This window comes from Tachysurus fulvidraco, chromosome 14, assembly GCF_022655615.1.
Source record: "Tachysurus fulvidraco isolate hzauxx_2018 chromosome 14, HZAU_PFXX_2.0, whole genome shotgun sequence".
Classification (NCBI taxonomy): domain Eukaryota; kingdom Metazoa; phylum Chordata; class Actinopteri; order Siluriformes; family Bagridae; genus Tachysurus; species Tachysurus fulvidraco.
Genome location: NC_062531.1, coordinates 5,473,714 through 5,499,334, shown reverse-complemented (window position 1 = coordinate 5,499,334; position 25,621 = coordinate 5,473,714). Strand labels below are relative to the sequence as shown.

The 25,621-nt window shown below is 38.0% G+C and overlaps 1 protein-coding gene across 2 annotated transcripts; it reads left to right on the top strand.

Moving 5' to 3' along the window:
* Nucleotides 1–1,611: 1,611 nt before the first annotated feature.
* tasor2 (transcription activation suppressor family member 2) lies at nucleotides 1,612–24,289 on the top strand. 2 transcript variants are annotated; one of them, XM_027151160.2, is made up of 22 exons: nucleotides 1,612–2,217; nucleotides 3,670–3,818; nucleotides 3,906–4,001; nucleotides 4,099–4,171; nucleotides 5,942–6,033; nucleotides 6,214–6,351; nucleotides 6,644–6,771; nucleotides 7,634–7,647; nucleotides 7,812–7,911; nucleotides 8,105–8,199; nucleotides 8,346–8,446; nucleotides 8,536–8,608; nucleotides 8,711–8,782; nucleotides 8,864–11,017; nucleotides 13,089–13,317; nucleotides 13,585–13,990; nucleotides 15,925–20,037; nucleotides 20,479–20,601; nucleotides 20,746–20,899; nucleotides 21,029–21,134; nucleotides 22,913–23,094; nucleotides 23,849–24,289. In XM_027151160.2, exons 1-22 carry the CDS (start codon nucleotides 2,187–2,189, stop codon nucleotides 23,944–23,946), a joined length of 8,727 nt encoding a protein of 2,908 aa, XP_027006961.2. In that variant the 5' UTR covers nucleotides 1,612–2,186; the 3' UTR covers nucleotides 23,947–24,289. The 2 variants fall into 2 exon arrangements, with proteins under 2 accessions (XP_027006961.2, XP_027006960.2); XM_027151159.2 differs by having other exon boundaries at nucleotides 12,558–13,317.
* Nucleotides 24,290–25,621: the final 1,332 nt, after the last annotated feature.

Sequence of the window (25,621 nt, the reverse complement as noted above, 5' to 3'; positions counted from 1 at the left end):
CTTCAACATTTCACAACTGCACATGTGTACATACAAATTGTATATATTGTATACTTCAATTGTACATTTCTCACACTTGTAAATTTGTACAGACAAATTGTCTGTATATGTCATTCTGTTACACTGTGGAGCTTCTGTCACTAAAACAAATTCCTCACATGTGAAAACATGCCTGGCAATAAAGCTGATTCTGGTCCTGATTCTGATATTATATTGGCTTGACCAATGCTTTGTAACTGATGTATGAGTATGTTATATCATTGAATTCTCTTGAGACAGATTATATATGGTAGTCTAGTGTTTAATTTATTGGCTTACCAATCAAAGGGTTATGAGTTTGAATCCCAGGCCCACCAAGCTGCCACTGATGGGTCCCTCGGTTGCATAAAAATATAAGACGCTCTGGATAAGAGTGTCTGACAAATATTGTAAATGTTCTGAAGATATGATCAGCAATTAGTGATTGATGGCCATGTAACGTTCTTATTGAAATATAAACAATGTCAAAAGTTCAGATGAACTCAATTACTTTTGTACTGCACTGATATCGATATTTTGCTAGATACCTATAGACAGTAGCTTGTCTACCCACCGCGCAAAGCACACAACTGCGTGGGGCCCTGCAGGCTTGGAGGGGCCCCTACTGGCCACAGCCAGTTAACTCATTTAATGAATGAATCAAGAGAGATTGTACTGTTACACAAATCAAAGTAAAATATATCTGGTTTATATTTGTCTCACTTAATTCTAGATAGATAGATCTATCTATCTATCTATCTATCTATCTAGAATTAAGTGAGACAAATATAAACCAGATATATTTTACTTTGATTTGTGTAACAGTACAATCTCTCTTGATTCGTTCTTTGTGATAGATAGATAGATAGATAGATAGATAGATAGATAGATAGATAGATAGATAGATAGATAGATAGATAGATAGATAGATAGATAGATAGATAGATAGATAGATAGATAGAACTTTAATGTCATTGCATAGTACAGGTACACAGCAACGAAATGCAGTTTGGCATCTACCAGAAGTGCAAATAGACAAGTGCAGCTTTAATATATTGAGGTATATATGTAAACATATGTACAGTGAATAAATATAAAGGCTATAAGATACATAAATAAAATAGTACAGATGTATGTAAGGCACAATATGTGTAGAGAAAACAAAATACAATACGTAACATGTACATTGTGTGTATAATTGTACAGATGTTATATACAGTACAGTTGTGCAAATTTAGTGAGGGCCCCAGGTGATAGCTTTGCTTGGGACAGCTTGGGATAGCTACCCCCAAAATGGTAAACACGCCCCTGCCTATAGATAGATAGATAGATAGATAGATAGATAGATAGATAGATAGATAGATAGATAGATAGATAGATAGATAGATAGATAGATAGATATACACACACATTACATATACACACACACACATATATATATATATATATATATATATATATATAGAGAGAGAGAGAGAGAGAGAGAGAGAGAGAGAGAGAGAGAGAGAGAGAGAGAGAGAGAGAGAGAGAGAGAGAAACAGACAGAAACAGACAGACAGATTGAAGTTTAATGCTCTAGCGCGACTTCCAGCGACCCGAAACCGAAACAGCAAGTGTGAATGCGACACAAAATGGAGGCGCCGCTCTGTTTAACTTTCTCTTTCTTTTTCGATTCTCGACGTTTCGACCAGGCTTGACACTTGAAGCCTAAACGAGAAGCGCTTAGCATTACACCAATAGCTCCACTTTCGAGCATTAAAACTAATAATCTATAATGTCTTTCAATGTACCAACTCTGTACAAACCGCAGTTAAAGCACTTGTCATAGTTTGGTTGTAAAGCCGCTTATGTTCTAGTGACGCCCAGCCTTTTAGGGTTTAGCAGTAAGCTAGCAAGTAAGCTAGCAGTGTGCTAGCATCACTTCCTGGTTGCACAACAGTATCCTCGAAACGCTGAGACAAAACCAGTTTTTCAGTCGAGATAGAAAAAAAGATAGCTGTAGAAAGTATGTTTCATTGAGTTAATCGATACGGTTTACACCTCTGGTTTATGACATTGGGATCAAACTAAGTGTATATTTCGGTGAAAAGCAGTGAAGCTATGAAACGAATATCTAAGTGATCTTAAACCGAGAGGAAAGCAGAAACGCCAGCCAATGCCTCGCCTTCATGGAGAATGACACTACTATATCGAAAGAAGGTGAAAGTCTTCCTCTTTTTTCCCCCCTGGTGAATGTAATCGGTTGCTAAATTCAATGTACATAATGTATACATTGTCGTAGCCGTGTTATGACCACACGGGAAGAAAATCGTTTACTATAACCGACGAAACGCTAACGTCTTTAGCAAGCTAAGTGGCTAAACTTGCGTCTGCGTGTTTATATAGCTCTCTCAACGCTAAACAAAAAATTCCTAATCAAAAAGGGATCATAATTCGGGTTCAGACAACAATATGAAATCTGTCTGGAAGTCATTTTACCTTTTTATTTGATTTAAATCGTTGTAACAGGGATCATATTTAGAAATGTTTGACTTAGATGTGAAGCAATGCAGTGACTGTTAAAAGTGACTCTTTTATTAAAGAAAAACAAAATAAAAAAACACCGTATTCTTGTCATAGATTGTCCAGGGTTGATGCTGAACGTTTTGTTCTTGTTTGAAAGAGACGTAGTTTTTTGTAAACGATGCCAAAAATCTGAACCCAGTTTTTATAAATAGACTTTTTAACCCAGGGCAGCAACCAAAATTAGTGAAGTCCACGTTGCAGAAGAAGGTCCTAGTACAGAAGGTGCAAAATAAATACACACTTTTAAAATAATTTGCTTTTAATACATCCCAAATACCAAACAGCACATATTCTTGTTATTGTACGCATACTTCATCCATAGAGATGGGTGTTATTAATCAAATCTAACCCACATTAGTCTACAATTCCTCTTTCCAGATGTTAAGATTGCATTTCTAAGTTTTGTTTATATCGTAATAAACAAGTCCTGCCTTTTTTTGTTGTTGTTACGAATTATTTTAAAGCTGTATTTATGCTAGACGGTTTGTACCGTTTACATTGTAGTCAGAAAAGCAGGTGATGCAAATGATGAAATTATCATATGTAAACTTTTATAGTCTAAAATGCAGACGACTATTAAAACGTTTTTATGTACGCGATCTTCACGTAATATGCGTTAAAAAGTATATACAGTTTATCGATTTTGAAAATCTTTACCAAAGAAGGGTAATAAGAGCACTCTTGTATGGTAGGTTCGAAGTAAATACACAAGCCAACTCCTTCGTGTTAAATATCACGGTGTTAACACACTCAGAGTGTATTTTTAGATAAATAAACACTGTATGGTGTTACTTCAACACTCTGGGTGGGTGTTAATTCAGCACGGGGATGTTGATGTGTAGATAAATTTTGTTAATGTCTATAATATATTACTTATAAATCATCTAGTAAAATATCATAGTATCAACATGTTCTGTATTTGGGTTGGTTTGTTGGTTGTTTTTGAGTATGTAATTAGAACTAGTTGTATTTTAGTCCAAAACAGTGCTAAAACATTAAGGTTGGATTTAAAGAAAGTATGAATGGACAGTGTCATATGGGTTGGTATGATGTGGAGCATCATTTAGGTTTCATCTGTGTTTGCAGGTCTTCTTGAGCCAGTGCTTTCATGCTCAGTCACCTTTGAAAGCAGCATCTTAGCTCCTCTTCATAGCAATTATTTGTACGAGGAGTCTAAAGAGTCTTTTACCTACAATTCAGCACAGCTGATCAAAAATGCAGCTCTGCAAAAAAGAGTAAGTAGACACATGAATTTTGCTTTTTGCTCTGTCATCTTTGACGTTTATTCAGACATTTTTTTTTCTGTGTTAAATTTCTCACAGTATTCTGCCTTTCGTGCTGAAAAACGTAAACATGGTTACTCTGAAGAGGAACTTGAAGAATCGTTTGGCTTCTTGTTGCTTGATGACAAGTCTAGGGTACATGCATGCAACACAAGCACCATCATGGTCCTGTATTTAAATCCAGTTAATAAGTGATTGTATTTCTTGACCACATGTTCCCCTTTATTTAAAGGCTAATAGACTTGCGGAAACAGGCCTAATTGTCGGGCAAGGGACGTGCACCACTCTGGGAGATTGTTCAAAGGGTAACTATCATCACAACTAACTGTTGCAGATTTATCTGAGAATGTTATTGGTGCATATCACTCAAATGCACTAAGTTATGTAGGCACTACAACAATATCAGGACTTTCAGAATAATTGGTTTCAGTTTCTATTGTACCAGGACTGCTTCATGGTAAATCAAACAGACCTTGAAATACATTTAAGCAAATGTAATAAGTTAAAGGCTCATGTTTCTTGTATGTACACATCTATTGTCATTATGAATGTGTACAATTTCCCACCACTACTAAAAATATAGCATATGAAACACAGCAGCTCTGTTACATAAAGCTCACTGGCACAGCCTGAAAAACTCACAGCCTATAAACAAAAAGACACTCTACCTTTAATATGAGCTATATCCATGACATTAGCATGCACAAATAAAGCTGAGAATGCGTACTCACCTTGTGATGTGTACTGATCAGGCAGTCATCCTGTTTTGAAAGTGAAAGCATGAATGTATAGCTTTTTCAACATTGAAAATGAGAAATAGAAACAGAAAGTGTTAGTAGGAGCAGCTCAAAGAGCAATCCCATTGCTTATGGGGCAATCCAGCTTAATTTGTGAAAATGAAAAATACAGACTACAAACAAAATGTTTTTTTTTTTTTAGAGCTATTACAAATAAACTGTGTCATTTATTTAGATATTTTTTTTCATGAGATGAATCAGCTGTACTGCTGTATGGCAAACAGTACACTCTTGTTTTCTTTTAGGTTAGATTGGGTAAAGAAGGGACACACTGGACAGGCTTATCTGTTAAATTACCTTCAAAAGTTCTCCTGAAAGACGTTCTGAGAAAAGTACTGTGGCTGCTCCTAAAATTAGTAACTTATTAGTCAAAGTATTCTAGTGAATATGCTGTGCTCTCTCTCTCTCTCTCTCTCTCTCTCTCCCTCCCTCCCTCCCTCTCTCTCTTGATCTCTATGTTCTTACTCAAAGCACTACTTTTTTTTTAATCATACAAGTGGATATCTACACATCCCCTTCTCTTCAGTCCCCTACAACATAGTGTTAGCGTAATATGATCGGTCCAGTCCGTTTTTTTCCACCGGAAAGCAGCCGATATTTAATGAGAGACACCATTGCTGAATCATCAACCCTCCTTTTCCTCTTTTCTTTTCATAAATCATGCCAGTGTTTAGTCAGATCATGTTAAATTAAATCGCACATAACATAGCATTGTCTTTGTGTCTGCGGAATGCACTGTAATTATAGGACGTGTTCATGTTTAACATCCAGATTGTACACGTTCATAATGTCATGTGTTTTTTTGTCTGTGAGGAGGATTACAAAATTTCTGACTTTCTTTTTATGCTTGTGTTTTGGCCCACCCATGCTAATGTAATTGAACTGGTTTTTCCTGAATTTGCTGTTAGCATTGGGTTCGTGGCATGTTTGAGCTTGAAAAGACAAACTATCTAGGCTTTTAGTTAAAAATATAAATGTCTACAGCATGTTGGGTTTTAAGCTGAAGATTTTCAGCACATTTTAATCAGGTTGTTAAATGGCTTAAACCTTTAAGAGTAGATCTCATGTCAGGTTCAAAAAAAGAGGTAAAGCAATAAGAATAATTAGTAACAAGCCAACATTAGATAATATTTTACATGCAGAACTGACTTGTGCAAAGTGTTTAGACGTTAAACTGATTATATATGTTGAGTGTCTTGGAGGATTATACAGGTATGAGCATATATACGAACACCGGTGTCATTGAATTTCAACGTCTCTATTCTGTCTTTGAAACAGGGGTATATATTTCAAAGTACTCTGACTGCCTTGACCTAAAGCGCTGGTATGATGGCAAGACCGGTTACATTGTTCTGTTAAAATTGACAAAGGTAAACAAACATACATACATACATACATACATACATACATAAGCAAGCATGGTTTTTTTTGTTTGTTTGTTTGTTTGTTTTTTTAAGGCAAATGTCTGAATATATACATAAATGAGTTACCTTTTGTACCACAAATAGCTTATAATGCCTGCACTATTTAAAAAAAAATGTCATCAATAGGGTCGTGTGAAGGAAGTGACAGAAAACTATACCCAAAACTTCACACCTCCAACGGCCGGGTTTGACTGCCATGTATCAGAGCAGCTTCAAGCAGTGTGTGCAACCACCAGCTTCTTTCTTGCATTCGAAAGGACTCAGGTGACACTCAGCTCACTGATTTTCCATTGTTTAGCTTTGACACACATGCCCTTGCCAGACATCCGGAAAAAGTCAAATTCACCTTTATAATCCACATCCAATACCGTGTGCACTACATTTCTGAATACTAATCATTTATGCTTGTGTATATGGATAAGTCAAACATGCATCCATGAGGACTAAACTACTCTGCTACTCTTTTATTATTATCTAGCTACACCTAAAATCAGTTAAAATCAATAAAACAAATGTAATGTATTTATGTGCCTTACTAAACATTTTTGTTTTTCAGTATTATTTGTATGAGCTGGTGGACGGAGTGGAAAAGGTTGAGCCATGCCCAAGGCATGTGTGTCCATTTGCCATTGTGGCTTTCTCCTATGGAAAAACTGGCATTTCTTTAGAATTAAAAGAGAAAAGGTCAGTTTCATTAGTTCTACTATTCAAATAATGTCTGAAACATATGCAAAATGGAGACAAGGGAATGCAAAGCAGAATGGCCAGACTTCTTGGAGCTTGTTTTTAAATGTCCATTTTCACTGTAGCCTCCTGGCCATAACTAGTTCAAATTCACTTTATTTGAATAGTACATTTCATACAGCCATAGGACTGACCAAAGTGATGTAGAATAAAAGATTGTTAGTCAAAATACACAGAAAAAAATGATACTAAGACAAGAGATAATGAAGCAAAATAGAATAAAAAAAATAATAATACACACTAAAACAAGCAAAACTAGCAGGACTGTAATATGATCTAGTCTTCTTCATGTGCTTTGAGATGCTTTTCTGCTCACCATGGTTGTAAAGAGTTATTTTGTTTTTGTTTGAGTTATTCTAGCCTTCCCGTCAGCATGAAATAATCTGGTCGTTCTCCTCAATATTTCTGCACCTCACTGGATGGCTTATGTTTTTCTTAACTAGACACAGTTGTGCATGAAATCAGCTTTTACTTAATTAATCAAATGAGTTAGTCCTGCACCAACAATCATACAACACTCCAAGTTACAGAGATACACTAACTGAACCGATGGACTAGTAACTCCTCGATTTTCTGTTTTTAATTTAAAATGATAAATCTGTGTATTTTTAAACAATCTTTATGCATTAGGTTTTTACAGGGAAAGTATTACGTGCTTACACACTCTTGTTTCTTTTAGATGTAGATTTAAATAAGTGAACTGCATATTTCTTTTTTGACAACTGACGTTCATGTAAAGACTTTGCTTATGTAAATATTCTGCCAGCATTTAAAAGTGTCTTTGTTCTCCTTTGTTTTTCAGCCAAGAAAAATCATGTAAGCATCGCATTAATATTTTAACATCTTACGTTATTGGAAGTACTCAACACACACCACTTTTTTTATGAAATGTTATCGAACATATTTTTTTGGATTGTTGTCTTTTTGTACTTTGTGCTATTGTCATTTCTTGCATTTGACTGAAGACCTTTAATTTTTAGCATTTCATTACCAACCCTGGAGTGGCCAGCTACAGATCGAGTCTGTTTTCTTCAACATTGGGTTGAAGTCTAACCATGGAGCAATGTTCCCAGCAAATCTGTATGTTGGATCGTTTTTGAAAGTGTCAAGCTATGCAAATAACCGTTGGTGAATCTTAAATGTAGTCACATATTGAATTCTACTAATGTTCTTGAACTGCATTATGTTATTTTATACTTTTAGTTTAGTTTTTTTTTGTTTGTTTGTTTGTTTTTTTGCTGATCTGTTGGTTTTTTGTTTTCTCTCCCCTCAGTCCAAAAACAGTTAAAGTTGATCGTGTCATTGAAGTCTCTGCGCTAAGAAAGATATTACCCCAAGCGGTTTTTGAATCTTCTCCTGTCAATGAAGGTGCGTTTAATACTTTCCATAGCATGTTACTTGATTAATGAGCTTTAGAAGATAAAGCTCCATTTACTTGTCATTTTATAAATGTTTGACAACATATGCTATATGTTGTATATGAATATAATGTGAGCTTTTTTTTATATATATAGTTTCATTAGATGGCAAATGGTTTAGTATGTATGATGTCGTCTCCTTTGAAGCAAGAAATGACCTAGATTTATTAACTCAGGGGTTGAAGGAGAAGGACCTGGTAAGTCTGGGGTGGGGGTAACATTTGAGCCTGTGGAGAGTAGGATGTAGAAGACAAACTAAATATGTCTTTTTCCTTTTCATTTCCAGGCCCTTGTCATATGTTTGGAAGATGGTGGTTTTCTTGTATTTTTACATTCATCCAATTTCCTCTCCTATGAAGGTAAAGATATTCTAAATACGATACTCTGAATCTGAATAAATATGTTAAATATTGTTTTTTTGTTTTTTTTTTGATTAGTAAAATGTTTAAACATTGCTCTAGGTGCAGGAACCGATAAAGCCTTTGCTCTTCAAGGAATGTTTGTTTATCCTGCCTCCAGAACTGTGCCAAGAGGTGAGTACAATTCATCTAAAATATTTTATAGCATCTGTTGTCATCTTCATTTCTAATTATTGCTTTTTGTGGGCGTTTTAGAGACAAAGAGTGGATACCACAAGACGAATACTCCATTGGATGTTCTTCAAGTTCTCCCTGCCCTAAATTATGCTGAATTAGAAATGGAGAAGTGTCCTCCAAAGCAGGACGAGGAGCCCCTTGGAATAATGGAGAAACATTTGCAAAACTTTGCTGCTCTTATTTTCCCAGGTTTAACTAGCAGCCCTAGTAGGGAGGCTAGTATGTTTCCTGATCAGTATGATGTACCTGATGGTTTTCCTCTAATTGCTCCAAAGTTGACAGAACAGACTGGAAATCGCCTCAGGATATATTTAAATAGTCCGTGCAGTTTTCAGATTCCATTGGCGAGGGCACAGGAACTCCTTGCTGCTGGAAAACAGCAGCGCAGTGACGATCAGGACGACGATGTCTATTACTGTATCTCATCACCTGATGCCCCTCAGTCTCCTGCTGATCTGGTTATGGAAAGAGATTTACCTAACGAAACTGATACTTTTACTTGCATTAATGTTTCTGAGGATGTGAAAAAGATTGCTGAGCTGCAAGCTGAATCAGAACTGACTGCAGCTGAACAGAGCGTTTTGATCGAGGCTGAACGGTATGTTTTGATGGAGGTCAAAACACCTTGTGCTGCAGTGGTTGAAACACCTGATAATAACCCTGTGGATAGGGCAGACCCTTCACCCATGTCAGGTGACCTCCCCACAGAACACTATACTCAGAACATTCAAGCAGTTGAAACTGCTCAGGACAGTGAGAAAAGTTCAGAGTGTGTCTCAGCCAATGACCGATGCGGCGGAGAGTCGTCTTCCATGGCATCTTTAACAGAAACCGTTCAGACCACCAGCGTGACCATATCTTCCTCAGAAACCCGAGATGATGCCTCAACTGTGGCATCTAATTCTGAGATGGAGGTTGATCTTTCACACAAAGTAAACTGTGTATCCGATATTCTTCCTATGGTTGGAGGTCAGATACCTGCTACAGAAAAATTACAGGAAGCTGACCTTCCAACATCCATTTCACCTCCTACTACATCAGTAAACAGAACTGAAGCATTAATCGAAGGCTGTAAAGAAATACAGCCAGAGGCAAGCAGTAACATTCCCGCCAAATCCAAGCCAAACCGGCGTGGAAAAAGGAGAAGAAGGAAAGGTTTAAAACGCAATACTAACAAAGTCAGTCAAATTACAACCCCACTACAAAACACTACTGTATTATCTTCCCCTTCAACAGAAGCTACTCCTGAATTGAGTAGTAGCAGTGAGACAATACATTCCTCACCTAGCACACTGAAAAAAGATTGGCGTTCTCTCCCCAGACGCAAGAGGCACTGGAATGCCGATGCTAGTACAAAGCGAACACTACGGTCAGATTTAAAAAGCTCTGAAACGCCATGTGGTAAAACTGATGAGACTGAGAAAACTACCACCATTACAAACCTTACTGTTACAACAAGCATGCCCAGTACACCAAAACGAAAAATGGAAGGAATTACTATGAGAGAACGTTATGGCCTTAAGACAATAATCACAGACTGTGGCTTTGTCTTTGTCCCCCATGGCTCTGAAGTTGCTCCTGGAGACATAAAGTCAAACGAAAACCAGCAAGCTCAAGAATCATCCTCTGTCACAACCAGCAGTCCTATAGGGGAGAAGCCGACGACTTCACCAACACGTGATAAACCTCATCCATTGGAAATGGAAAACACAAGTCAACATATGCCCCAAACGCACATACAAAACATTTCAGCGAATCCAGCTAAAGCACAATCCTCTGGGGAGATTACTGAGAACGTTTCGGTATGCCCTGAAAACTCTGACCAATCATCTGTCCTGGATTCAACTGAAAAAACTAAAAGCACAGCAAAAGACCATGTGTACAGGGCAATATCCATAAGTAAACTAAAGACAGTGCTCAAACGATCAAAAAGGACTAAATCTCCTACTGTACAGAATAATGGCAAATCGATATCGGATAATACAGAGCCTAAACTGAAAAGAGGGAAACCAAACAGCGTAGAGTTGCCAGACAAAGGCAAACAAGAAAGCACATTTCAGCATGATCCCGAATCCACCGAGAACCAAGAGCCAGTGGAAAATACACCGTCTAAACCACTCCCGAGGACCAACTTGTCTCAGGAGATGCGGAGCTCGGAGTCAAAAGAAAACGGTAGGAATTTAGTAAAACCATTGTGATTAGTATTTTTTAAGTTCTTTTATCTTTATGTAATATATGAATGCATAGACCAGTAAGATCTTTTCATATTAATGTGTACTGTAGTAGAATATATTTTCACTTTAAACATGACCTGAGATGTGCCTGCATTTTTTAAAACGCCAGTGCACATCTTTCTTGAAATATAAACAAATGAATAATTTAGGCCCAAGTGACTACAACCAGAATAAAGCACTAACTGAATATGAATGAATGAACACAGTATACAGGGGCCTTGAAATTTACAAGCAACCCACCCATGTCAAATACAAGCCCAATGAAATTGGTCTCTTTTTGTCCTGCAAGCTTCATATCTGAGCTTCTTTTATGGTTGATGGCAGGATCCCAGTCGCAATGCACATACGCAATAAATAAAATATATCCCAAAAGGCAACCTAAAATCTAGTTTATAAGAACAGACTCTGTGTGAAATGTGTGGACAAATTTTCATATACGTTATATACATTTTAATCAGCATATTTGGCTCAAACCTATGTGGACCTCTCTGCCTGCCTTCATTTAGGCCACATTCACACTGCAAGTCTTAATGCTTAATTCAGATATTTTGCTCAGATCCGATTTTTTTGTTTGGCTGTTCACATCACAGTACCTTAATGTGGCTTATATCAGATACCAGTGTGAACTGTTTGCTGTTTCGTACTGACCCGCATGCACAAACAAAAAATAACAATAACGTCACACGCAGCACCCCGTCGCGCTAAAAAGTTGGCGAGGTTATGGAGGAAGTATTGTATCATCTGGTGCAAGCAAACATATCATGTAATGCTATAATGTGGTTTATTCAGTGCAAACATTATGAGCTGGTTCACGTAACCACTTTCTATAACACTCTTAACACGCACAAGTTACCAGTCATGTTTTTGCCGGCGCAAAAATAAAATTAAAATAAAGTTTTCGCCGGCGCATAATTGTCACGAATGTCGATGTAGATTGACGTAAAAGTCGTATCAAATCTGGCTTGGTTGTTCACACCACGGCCACATCGGAAAAAATCAGATTTGGTTGTGATTCAGGACTACATATGGAAGTGGCCCAGATCTGATTTTAAAAAATCAGATCTGGGCCAGGTTTGAGTGTTCACACTACTCCTGAAGAAGTCTGACCTGGTCACTTGACCCCAAAAAAATCAGATTTGGGCCACTTTTACCTGCGGTGTGAACGGGGCCTTAGATTCCTTTCTGCTCCACCTACAAAAATTATATATACCGCGAGCACCATTTTAAATGTATTTTATTCGCCTGCATTACATCCAATACTAATATTACTATTAATTGCAGATACATTTATAATAATTAGCATTTTCAGTATGGAAAGCATGAATCACACCTTCCTTCCTTCTTCAGCTTCTGTTTCACATGTGTGCTTGTGTCCGTGACAAATTCTGCTTTTTTATGTCCATTCTCTTGCCTCTTTTTCATACTGTTTTGTCTCTATTTTTTTCTTCTCCATTTTTTTGTTTTCATTTTTTTTACAGGTTGCACCATATTTCAGAACGTTTCCCTTAAGGAAATAGATAAACAAGCTGACCTAAAGCTCACGTCTGAGCCAGTAGAGAATATGGTAGGAGAAAAGCGCCTACCTAGTTCTGATGGTCAATGCAATAAAGAGGATGTTGCTGTTGGCATGCCTGCACCTTCGGATGCTCTTAATCTTCTGGCTGATTTGGCTCTCAGTGTAAATAGCGATAAAATGTTGAATAAATTTGAAGAAAAACACCTTGGAGCCAAGACCAGTAGCTTACCTTTTCCTCAAGTCTTTCATCTGTTGCAATCCCCAGTTGCAAGATTTAAATCGCCTGATAAATCTCCTTTTCCAGAGGGTCTTGTTGTGACTGGGGATCTGATCTTAGAGATATCAAGAGAGCATTCATACTCACAGCCCTCTCTGCTGTCAGGTTTGGCAGGCATATGCTCCCAGGTTCAACCTCAAGTTCAATGTGTTGAGTCTTGTCTGCCCATGAAATCTGACCTTCTGCTGAAGCTACCTGATCTCGCTAATTATCCAGGCTTTCGTAACAAAGAAGGCAAAAATGGATGGAAATTCCTGCCATCTCTCCCTGGATCAGCTGTCAAGGCCAAAGTATGGAGTTCTCTGTTCCTTCGCTGTAGGACCATAGTTGAAAAGGAGGGCTCTATTCAAGTGACAAGGCATTGGAAAGAAAACTATGATTTCAAATTTGACAGCAAGTTCACAAATGACAAGCTAGACAAGTGTGTGACAAGAGCGCTGCATGGGTATGTACTTCCTTCTTTTATTCCCCCCCAATTTTAAACTTACTCAAGAGTGTTATAAAAGTGTTTCTATATTTTTATAGTCATGTGATCAGTCAATGTGTATGTCAATGTTATCAACTTTTGATTGAATGTAAATTGAACTTTTAATTAAATCTACATAGGTTATTTAGCTCAATATTTTCAAATAGTAGTAATAGTAATGTAGCCAAAATGGTCTTCACTGTATGTACCACTAACCGCTTTCCTTTCTGTTCCTAATTTCTTCAGCGACTGGGATTTTAGCATTGAAGACAGTTATGAGCAGGTGCATCTTATCTTCCATATGTGGATAGGCCTCTTTTACAGTAAACCCACTTCTAGGTTCTTTCACTTTGATCAAATCTGCCCATCAGTGGACAAAAAGATTCTTGAAAAGGCATCACAGTGTGCTGTTCAGACTTCCACATCACTGCCTGATGTTGAATTGACCTTAAAAGTGGACAAGCTTACTTCCGTAGATCCTGTATCGGATGCTCTCGACCTTTCAGTGAAAGTGCCTGGGACCGAGGATGACTTTACCACCGGAGAGAATCTAACACCTACGTCTGGTATACGATCAAGATTCGAACACACGCCAGATATTAGCCCCAGTTTAGACAATTCCCTCAAGGTTCCCCCAGCAAGCATTCTAATGGTAAGCAGTCCAGGGGCAATATGAACCATGTCTAACCTTATTTTTCTGTCTTTTCAAGTAAAAGATGTTATAACCATCAAAAGTGACATACATAACTGATTATTGTTCAGCAGATGCCTACATCTCAGCTAATTATGTTTGCATTTGTTAACTAAGGAATAAAACGGGTAGGAAGCGGTTGTACAGAAAAAGTCAAATGTGACTGGGAGTTTTATAGGCACTCCAAAATCGATTATGTCCTAAAGCTAGCCAATTTCTAAAAGAAAAAAGAATGGCATACTTTTTATCTGATTATAGTTTAGTCACAGTCTTGCTTGTGTAGGTCATAAGATAAAACAACGCAGCTTGTAATTCTGCTGAGAATCTGCAACAGCACTCTGCCCTGAAGACCTTCTCAGGTTTGAAAACCTATATGGAGTATGTATTTGGATCCTACATGTCCAAAGGTTTGTGGCCACCTGACTATGCCACCCAAAAATAACACCCTTTGCTGCTAAAATGTTATAATCTCATTCTTATAACATTTTAGCTGCAAAGTGTATTTGCTGCTAAAATGTTATAATCTCTTTCTTATGAGCAATGTTGGGCAATAAAGTTACTGTAACGCAGTTACTTTTGACAGTAACTAATTCTCTAACACATTACTTTTTAAATAAATTAACTCCGTTATCGTTACCATATGGTGCGGTTGTCCATTACTTTTTTAGATTAATTCATTTTGGCTGAAGTCTAGCCTACAGCCTGACCTGTTTACAGCAGCGACACATTGCAGGATTAGTAGATGCCAACCGCTGTAAACACGAAGACGCCGCACTGTGGGTGTGTTTCCGTTAATTCATGTATGTACGGCAGTAATGGCGAGTCAAGGCGAGAGCAAGATGAGTCTCTCTAAGTGGAAATATGCTCATTATTTCACTTTAGTGAAAGACAAAGCCTTTTAGTCAAATGTAAGCTGTGTCTTTTGCCCCTTTTCCACCGGAAAGAACCAGGTGCTGGTTCAGAGCTAGTGCTGGTGCTGGTTCAAAGTTGGTTCCACTGGCGATCCTTCTAAGAACCGGTTTGCCTTTCCACCGGCTAGAGAGCCATCACAGCGCCGAGTGTGATGTCACTGTATACGTGTCACGTGTCCCAGCAACTTTAGCGCAGCAGCGGCAAACACAAACACAACAACAATGGCAAAAGTGGTTCAAAGGTCCTGTCCATTAATGGGAACATTAAAGAACGTTCTTTAAAAAAGTAACTAAAAAGTTACTTTTAACAGTAACGCGCTTTTTGGTGTAAGTAATCAACAAAGTAATTGTAACTAGTTACTTTTTCTTAGTAACTAGCACAACACTGTTTATGAGATATCTTTTAAACTACATTTTGGGGATTTGTGCTCATTCACCCACAAGAGCAGAATTAAGGTCAGGCCCTCATGAATTTTGTAGATGCTTTGGGGTGCTGTCAGTCGAGTTCTTCTACTCCAAACTTGGCAAACCGTGTCTTCATGGAGCTCATTCTGTGTGCAGAGGCATTGTCATGGAACATGTCTGAGCCTTTTGGCTCCAATGAGGGAAATTGTGACAGCATAAAATGTCATCCTGCATAACTGTATGCTTCAAACTTTCGTACAATAGTGTGATGCTCATACGTCAACAAACGTTCGGCCATATAGCGTAGAAATTTGAATTATAGTTAGACCTACTGAGTTGAGAAAATGAATGAAAGAGTCAGTTTCAGGAATGCAGTGTCACTAAATATTGCTGTATCTTTCTGGTGTTTAATGGCTAAAAATATACACACATACCTTTTAGACCCATTTCTACAATACTCCAGTAGCAATAAGCTGTGTATATGCAACTGTATTTTTATTGTCGTTTGTTTCTTAAGGTCAGGAAATCCATGCATTATGCTACTGCACAGAACTGAGTCATTTTTGTTCATCTTTGCAGGATTACAGATCCACTGTGGAGGACGAAAAGTGCGCAAATGATCCTAATGACTGCAGCGACACGGAGGACGATACGTCCGGTGTCGTTGAAAGCACTTACACACAACTCTTGGAGAGCAACAGTGCATACAATCAGTTGTGTGGTCTTGCATCAAACATGAGAATCGAAGTACAGAAATTGTTGAATGTGCAAAAGAATGAACCTGTTAGCAAAGACTTGTCTATATCTAAGGCCATGAATCTGGGCACTGAGACAAAATCTGTGGCGGTATTCCACCAGGTTGTTGCACCTGTCAAGCCTTTGATTATTTCTAAAGTGCCTGACACCAGAGGGTTTAAGTTCAACCTAAAGTTATGGAGCTTTAAGGAAAAGAACAAAGATGAAGCGCCTGTATCGGTGCACAGAGAGAGCGTATCCAAAGACGAGCAACGTGAAGTACAAGTTAATAAGGAAATACGCGAAAATACATCAGCGTGTGCGCATTCTGGTAATAATGAAAAGAACGAGTCTGTACTTAAAACCAAGCCAGGATGCTGTTCTGTTATTTCTGTTTCTGTGAGTGATACAAATGATGCAAGTACTGAATTTAAATCTGCACTTCTTACCAGAGATGAAACACCTACCGTCATTCATGACAAGAATAGCAGCGCAACAGAGAAATCTGTGTCCGAGAGAAATAACGAGGTAGTGTGTAATGATATAGAAGACACATCAGTGGATGAGTTTAATGTAAGTATCCAGACAAAGCAGGATATCACATCACCGAGAGATGTCAGAAATGACAATGTGGAGACGCATGTCAATGAAGAAGTAACGGAGAACGTCGGACCTGTACCAGAGGTCATCGACGAAATTCCTGTAGATATTATAAAACCTTTCAGTCATGACTGCAGTAATACCACCAGAGAAGTGCTCAATGATGATCAGAAAAAGGACAATGAAACTCCTGTGACTGTAAGAATTGACACATCCGTTAATGTACCTGATGTGGTTAAGTCACAGGAGCTGGTTACAACTGTAAGAGATGACACAAGTTCACATGATGCCAGAAATGACATGCAAGAGGAGGTAAATGTTAACGATGAGACCGACATGGTTGCGACTATGCCCGATACCGGAGATATCCTGCCAGAGTACGACGAAGAAAATACTGCTGATGGGGAATGTGATGAGGACGCAAATACCTCAGATGAAGTTCATTCTTTGGTGAACATCAGAGATGCATCTGCTGACGTACAAGCCGAAGACGAAGATGAGCTTGGAGTTGTAGATGACATACCTGTAGTTTTACAGGATATGAATAACACAAACAAGAACGCCACCCTTGAGCTTGATGCCAGAGCTGATATGTCAGCAGATGTACAGGATGTGAATAAATCGAACAAGGAAGCCAGATCTGGGCTTGATGTCAGAGACGACAAGCCTTCAAACATACAGGATGTGTTACAGAATGAAACCACAACGGGTGAAGATGAAGCCAAATGTCAGCCTGACGTCAAAGACTGCAGCTCTTTGGTGAGACCGCACGATGTGGATTCGACAGAAGACATGGAAGTCCATGTAGAAATCTCTGCCATGGAGGACCATGTGTCTGAAAAAGATGAGAGAAATGTAGAAGCAATAAATATTGAAAGTGTTAGAAAAACAGCAGCAGAGCCCCTGACTGAATCTGACTCTGTGGAGAACAGCACTTTTGCTGAGTCTCAAGATCGGACAGGTAGTGTAGATATGAGTGATATGGTTTCAGAAACCGAAAATTCAGTAACGGTACATGCTGTGAACGTCCCTCGTGGTGAAAGAGACCTTGAAGCATTCGAGGAAGACTCTCTAAAGCTGCAAGAGGGTGAAATTAAAACTGACACACTTGTAGCAAGCAATTGTAAAGAGCACACAAGAGAAGGTGCTCGGTCAGGGATATCTGAGTATTCTTCTGCAGATCATATGAGCTCAACATCCAGTCAGATAATTAATTTGGAGGAAAGCTATAGTTTATCGGCTGTTGGTGGTCCTTGCATCCCAAAACAGAACGATGATGAAAGTGATCATGATGCCTGTGTGGTTCAACATGAAACCCCTGGGGTCAATCTGGACAAACCCACAAAATGTTTAAACGATGTGTTACCCATAACTGAAAAAGGTAAACCAGAACCATATGAATTAAAAGACTCTAGTGAAGACCCGGGCTCTAGCGAAAACGATTTAGACGTTTTCAATGCCCATGAAGAGTCAAGTAAAGACCCTAGCACTCTAGAGCTGGGCACTGAACAGAAACCTTTTCTCCCCACAGTTTACAATTCGATTGTTAATAGTTTTGAGCTGCACAAGAATTTCCACAGCATAGATGCATCTCCGCCAACTCTGCAAATAGACACTGAGGCAGAGATGAACAGCAATTGCTGTACCCCTACTCTGGATGAACCAACATATCATTGGGCTGATGAGGTTTCAAATATTCAGGAAGGAAATTTACAGGACATTTCTGAAACCGGGCACTACTGTGTAAAGAATAGCTCTACTAATGCTTGGCTGGCACTCGAAAGTTCTGACGATTCGGATTCTGATTTAAAAGAGGCTGCAGCTCCCAAAGAACAAATCGTCCTTCAGGATTCACTTTGGTCCTATAATAAGCACAATTCCACAGTCAAAGATACCGATGAAAGTCAAACGTTTTCAACCGACATCAACGTGCCCGAAGAGAAGACGGCTCATTTTGACTGCGAATCAGTTCCCACACCTAGAACAACCAAAGAAATAGAGCCTCAACATGACCAGTTTGGTAGTTTTTCTGAGCACTATGAAGATGATTCCTATGAAGAGCTTCCTTCATCATGGACACATGGTGCCAACTTCAAAAGAAAGCAGCCAAATGAATGGTATGCACCTGACGGGGATACACATTACACAAACAGCACTTCTGTCCGCAGGGAAGTTGCATACAGGCCAAGAGAGATTACAGAGAGTAACTCAGACACTCCTGGCTGGGCACAAAGAACCCGTTATTCAGAATCCGTTCCCAAAGCCGACGAGTCAAATGAAAGAGTTCTTTCTTTCAGACCTCCAGCAGGTTTATCTGAATCTAATGAGGAGTCTGAGAGTCAGGGATCAGAGCCAGTACGTTACAGTAAAAAGAAACATAAGAGGAGGTTTTGTCAAAATGATCGGGGTAAACAAGACTTTTATGCGACTGTAGACCTCAGCATAAAAAAGACCTTTTCATGTAGTTCAGATCGATCGAGCATTTCAAGGACACGGACATCCAGCCCATATCAGCATAAAGGAGGAAGCAAGCAGCCCTTTGACTGGCGCAGATATTTCAGGAGAGAGGGAATATTTATGTCAAAGGGGGACAACAGTGACCCATTTCATGATCCACCTTCATCTATTATCACAATGTTTGATAAGAAAGGGAACAGAGTGATATTTGAAAGTCCTTCCAGTGAAAAGCGATTAGCAGGCATCCACGGTGCGAGTCAGAATGTGGAAGAACAACAATCGAACTCGGTCACCCAGTCTTTAATGGAACTCGAGTATCTCGTCTTTTCGGAGAAGATGACGCATTTGCTCAAAAATTATAAGACTACCTCCAGAGCAAAACACCACCCCAGACTAAATATTAGCCCTGTAGAAAAGCCTATGACTATTCAATTTTCAAGACTTGATGAGCAGAACAGCTATTCTGCTCTGGATCAGACTTGGCCAACCCTTTCTAAATTTAAGATCAACGTAGACATGTCTGAAAGGAAAGCCTCAAAGAAGACTCCAAATTACAGTAAGCCGTTGCATCTCCAAAGCCTTTTCTGCAAACGAGGCACTGAAGCAACTTGCTCCAAGTTATCAGACATAACGAAAGAGTGTTCAAAGTCATACCACACATTGATGAATGACATTTGCATTGGCAAGACTGTCCCTCATCAGAACGAAGAGCTGAAAAGAAAGTGGGATTCCGAGCGCGTTAGAACGAGCAAGCAGTCTGGATTCTGTGGTCGCATCAAGAAAGACATGTTTGATCATCTGCATGATAATTTAAACTCTATTGTGAGGCAAGCATGCAGAACCAAGTACAAGTTCTATATCTTTGTTACATCAGCGGACCCCTTTTTTGAGGAAACCAAGGTAGGAAAATTTATATTAAAAGTTATATTCAATGGAAAAGTTCACCCTTAACTTGCATATAAAAACTTTGATCAATGTGATCTTTAGTTTTCTACTTTGAAGCTTATTTCATCACCACATCTACATTTTGCATCCAACAGTAACTCATGTATTAGGTTTCCCGTTATTATAACTGCTGAAAGATTGCAAGAAGAAAAGCTTCTATTACTTATAAAATCACAGAATATTTATATAACACACACAAAAAAAATAATAATAATAATTTATTCACTTTAACCTCAACAGTAATGTCCTTGTGATATTTGCATGCAGCAACAGATAAACATACTTACTGTGGTTCGGGGTGTTTTTTCTTAAAGGATCAAATAAATTATAGTGTGATTGTAAGTAAAAAAAAATTAAATAAAAAAAAATTAAAAAAAAATTTGTTCTGATCTCCAGGATCTGTTGGAAGCTGAGGGCCACACTGCAGTTGAGCCATATCAGTTTGAATCTGAAGCCAACGGGCAAACTCCTCTACTTATTATACTGAGAAACGAGGATATTGCAGAACATATATTTGAGGTAAGTCAGTTTCAAAGGTGGACCATACTACACATGTGTGTGTGTGTGTGTGTGTATGTATGTGTGTGTGTGTGTGTGTGTGTGTGTGTGTGTGTGTGTGTGTGTGTAAAATAGCAGATAATCACTAATAGCATGTCCTCCCAGGTTCCACATTTGCTTGAGTTAAAGAAGTCACCCAGAGTTCTGTTTGTGGGCATCGATCAGCCTGACGATGTTGTAAACCTGACACACCAAGAGCTTTTTGCAAAAGGAGGATTTGTGGTTTTTGATGAAACCGCACTGGAAACGCTGAGTTTAGGTAAAGAATTTTACATCTAATAATATTGTAATTTTGAAGAAAAAAAAAAAGAAAGATTGAAATGTCATTTTGTAATCTATTATAAAACTCATTTATATCTTTTTTTTTTTTCTCAAAATGTAATAAAAGAAAACATGAAAAAGTTTGTGGGCATTATGGAAGAACTCGATAAAAAAGGGAAGTGGAAATGGTTTCTGCACTACAGAGACAGCCGCAAGTTTCGGGAAAACGCAAGGTAAGGTCACCGTTTGTGTCTAGTCCTTCCTAAAGCTGAATTAAAAAATAGCTATCAATAGATTTTTTTTTTTATTATTTGCATAATGTGTGGTGGCATGGGAAGACCTGTCAGATGTCAATCAAGCCGAATTCGGACAGAAAGGTGAAATGTCCAAAGTGATCGCAATTTCATTAAGTGAAGATGGGCCTGTGCCTCAGATACGGGATCTCGGATTGTTCGGAGTTTTATTATGGTCTCTTAAAACATTATTGCATAGGTACATTAATCTTGAATCATCTATAAAAACTGAGCAATTGAGGGTTAAGGGCCTTGCTCAGGGGCCCAGCAGTGGCAACCTGGTGGACATGGGATTCAAACTCACAACCTTCTGATTGGTAGTCCAACTCCTTAACCACTAAGCTCCCATAACCCCAATACATAAAATCATGCAGCTACCAAACAAGAGCTTCAGCTGATGTTCACAGCAATCATCAAAATGGGTGAAAGTGTGATTTCATTGAATTTAACTGTGGCAGATGGGCCTAGTTTGAGCATTTTAAATGGCTGATCTCAGATATTGACACACTGCAGTCTCTGTGTCAGAGTTATGTACTGTATAAATTAACCGATATAACGAGCATTTCTGCGAATGGCAATGCTTTGTTGAGAAAAGAGGTCAGAGGAAGGAGTAGTCTGATTTCTTTCATCAACGTGGACTTTCAGCTCTCCCACTCAAAGGACATTTTTTATGGCTTGCATCATTCTGGGTAAATTCTAGAAACCATTCTGAGTGAGCGTGTGTGAGATTCCCAGGATATCATCAGTTTCCGAGACATTCAAACCATGCTCTCCGGCACACACAGCCATGCCACAATGTCTCCAGTACATTTTTGAACTAAACCTTTTGACCCGTATCTGTATGATCTTATGCACTGTGCTGCTGCCTTATGATTCGCTAATTGGATGAACATGCAAGTGCACCGGTGTTCCTATTAAAGTGGACTGCGTGTGTCAGCCACTTGTATATAAAATAAGATGGTATTAAGATTTTGTCTGTCTTCTTTATTAAATGCATAAATTACATACCTTCCTGTAACACCTGTTTAAATCAAGCATCGCGTTAGTTCAGGCAGGCCACGTCGTCAAGCACGCATCAGCTGATAATCAGCTGTTCATGACGCGCACCAATCCGGTACGACGTCCGTAATTTCCGACCCTTTAAATTCCCATTCTTCAAGCCGCTTTTTAGCACATTGCTGCTGCTGCGATTTACGCTCCCTCCTCCAACCCCGACTCCTCCTAGCCAGAACCCGTTGTTCGTGACCTGATTACGTTATAATCATGTATTTGGTGTGTTTTTTTTTTTTTTCTCCTTTCCCATCTCTCTCTTTAGTTTTATTTATCTATTTTCAAAACATGTAAGTGAGCATATTAATATATGCATGATTAATGGTTCTGCTGCTATGGGGAGCTATTTTATTCTCCAGTCCTGCTCTCCTCGCTCCGTCTATGCATTAGCACGGACAGGCGCATGGAAAATTTGACCCAGAACAGAACCATACCGCCAACACTAACTGTATGTACATCACTTAACAAACCTTAATTTGACAAAGTGGTCCTGACTGAAATACAATGTCAGCTTTTAAAATTGCTTCATTTCTGAAGTAACCAAACCAAACAAAGTGAAGAGTTTTATCAAGTAGAAAATGCTGCCAGACAAATATTTCTGTTTATTGTCCGTGTCGATGAATACAGATGCAATTCTACAATGGCTAACAAGTGTCTGTTACCTTTAGGGGCTGTCCTGAAGCCCAAAGGAGGAAGCAGTTCATAGACTGCTGCCAGGAAGCAGGAATAGTGGAGGTCTTACCTTATCATGAATGTGACGTCATTTCACGGGACAAGCCAGACTTCCTTCGCTGTCTAGTTCGTCTCCAGATCCAAAACATCTCAGCCCGGTTCCCTATTTTCATTACAGGTGAAGTTTTTGTTCTTGTTTTATTTGTGCACATGTAAAAGATCACGATGCATGTCATGCTTCATAAAATGTCGTGTGTTTCTGCTCTTCCTATCTTCCTTAAAGGTTTCGAATTTGTATTTAAAGTAAAATACACTAACAGTTTCTAAAATAAAAAGATGAGCTCAGTATTAGCCCAATAATGGACTTCATGATGCATAAAAAGAAATTGCCATTCAACGTACATTTTACATACAACTACAGTTAGTGGTTTAAGAAGAAATCATTATGTTTTGTTTGCATGTTTTAATAACAGAACACCCGTTTTTTTTTTATTATTATTATTCTGTTTATCCCACAGCAATATCAAATATATAAAAAAATAAATACATTTTGAGTGACACCTCCTTTTTTTTAGTTTCTGTTCATGGTTAACTCTCTGGTTAACTCTCCAGAAAGTCCTCATCATTAGACTTTTCCGTTTTCCCTTAAAGGAACAGCTTTACCTCTGCCTGTTAGAGCACTGGCACAATTTGGTCTGTATAGATTAAGTGAAGTGTTTGAATTGGCAGGAAGAATAACGCAATAGAACGAGTGCATTTATATAAACCGTGGAGGACACGACATAGGCTAGGAAAAAAGATTAAAATATCAAGATTTGTTTTATAGTATCAGCTTTGTGATTCGTTTTTTTTATCTCCTTTCGTTATCCTTTCATTCATGATTTAAAATGTTAAAAATCTAATATTTTTTGTCTCTTTCTTCCCTGTTTTAGACAAACCGGATGAGTCTTTTGAGAAGAATGGGATTTTAACTATGAATATTTACACATTCTCACGGATTCTTTCAAGTGACACGTGCTCAGTTTCATAAACTGGTAGCTAAAATGGTGTCCCAGCACTCTGAAACCCCTACACGTTTTTTTTTTTGTTTTTTGTTTTTCTGTACGAATTGAATTCTTACTCAACAGATATTGAGTGCTCGTTTTTTTTTTCCCCCTAAAGTGTAAATAGTATATGTTCTGCTTGGTCTGTAACTATTTATATTGTAGCCCCAATTAAAGTTTTCAGTTGGAGGCTTCATGTATAAAGTTTGATATGTATTAATTTTAAATACTGTAAAAAAAATCAGTGATATTTTAGTGCAAACCAGTTTTTGATATGTTTTTTTTTTTTTAAAAACATATTGACCAGTTTTAATAAAATAGTTGATTACTCATCGTGGTTTTTTTGTTTTTGTTGTTTTTTTTTCTTCTGATAAAAAAAAATCAATACAGTACAAGGACTTAAAAAAAATGTCACAACTTCATTTATAGTGCTCTCATTTGAGTAATTCAACTGAATAACATGTACAGTATGTTATGTATGTTACAGCTTCAGACAGTCACCAGTTTCAGCCTAAGCTCAGTATAATGTCTGAGTTTTTGCATGTTCTCCGCAAGTTTTCTGGTTTCCTCCTACCTCAAACCCAGTAGGGTTGTATTTGGGTCTCTAAAAGCATCACTTCATTTCTGTCATTGTTTCTTATTTCTTATTTTATAAAATTCTTAGCATTTGAAACACCCACCAGTGTCTCGAGTTAAAGTTTAACTTCACTACAAAAAAATTCAGCTTAGCAATTGGCAATAGCTTAAATATAGTCTCATTTATCTGATATCTGCTATAACATTACAATCTATACAATATGAGACCTTTTTAAGACATTTTACTTTAAACATGTTTACATTTACAAACTTTAAATTTTGCTCTATTGGCAGATTTTTCACTTCCTTGAAGATCTAAATACTTTAAACTATTTGAGAATACTATATATATATGTGTATATATATATATATATATATATATATATTTATATATATATAATATATATATATATATATATGTGTATATATATATATATATATATATATATATTTATGTAACTATACAGCAGCAGCAGTCATGAGTTTCATCAGACATCAAACATCTATACAAGGTAGCATTGTATTGTGGGTAAAGAGTTCACTGAAACTGGACTGTGCCTCAGGTTCCTGTTCATGCCTTAACCAAGTGGAACTTGATGTGATCTTCTGCTGTTGTGCCCCGTTCTCAAGGTTTGATGTTTTGTGCATGCAACGATGCTTTTCATAACTGCTCTTCACAACTGTAGAGATATAATCAACTGTTTCAACATTTGAAGCATCTAGATTTGGTTCGTGGAATTTAACCTAAGGTCTTTCACTTCTCCTGGGTCTCAGGTTTAGTGGTCTTGTGTTTAGTGATAACAGTATTCACAAAGTAATTATCAGTCATAAATTATCTCTCAGAATGTCATTTCATTGCAGTGCATGCAAGATATCTGATGAATGACAACAAAGTTCAACTTGACCTGAGAGTGATGGGAAATAAATCTTGAGACAGTTGAATATGTACTTAAATATTAGAAGGTCTGTATTCATGAGCATAAACCAAGGTATGTTTATAAAACATAAACGCTTATGAGAGTCTGTCTGATGAACTCAAGGTTGTAGCTTTCTCCACCTTTACCAAGATTCAAACCTGTTGCAGTG

Coding starts and splice junctions, on each gene's coding strand:
- tasor2 (XM_027151159.2), top strand. CDS start 2,187: ATGGAGAATGACACTACTATATCGAAAGAAG. Junction 6,034..6,213: donor TTCTGTTAAAATTGACAAAG/GTAAACAAACAT, acceptor TGTCATCAATAG/GGTCGTGTGAAGGAAGTGAC. Junction 21,135..22,912: donor AAGTTTCGGGAAAACGCAAG/GTAAGGTCACCG, acceptor TGTTACCTTTAG/GGGCTGTCCTGAAGCCCAAA.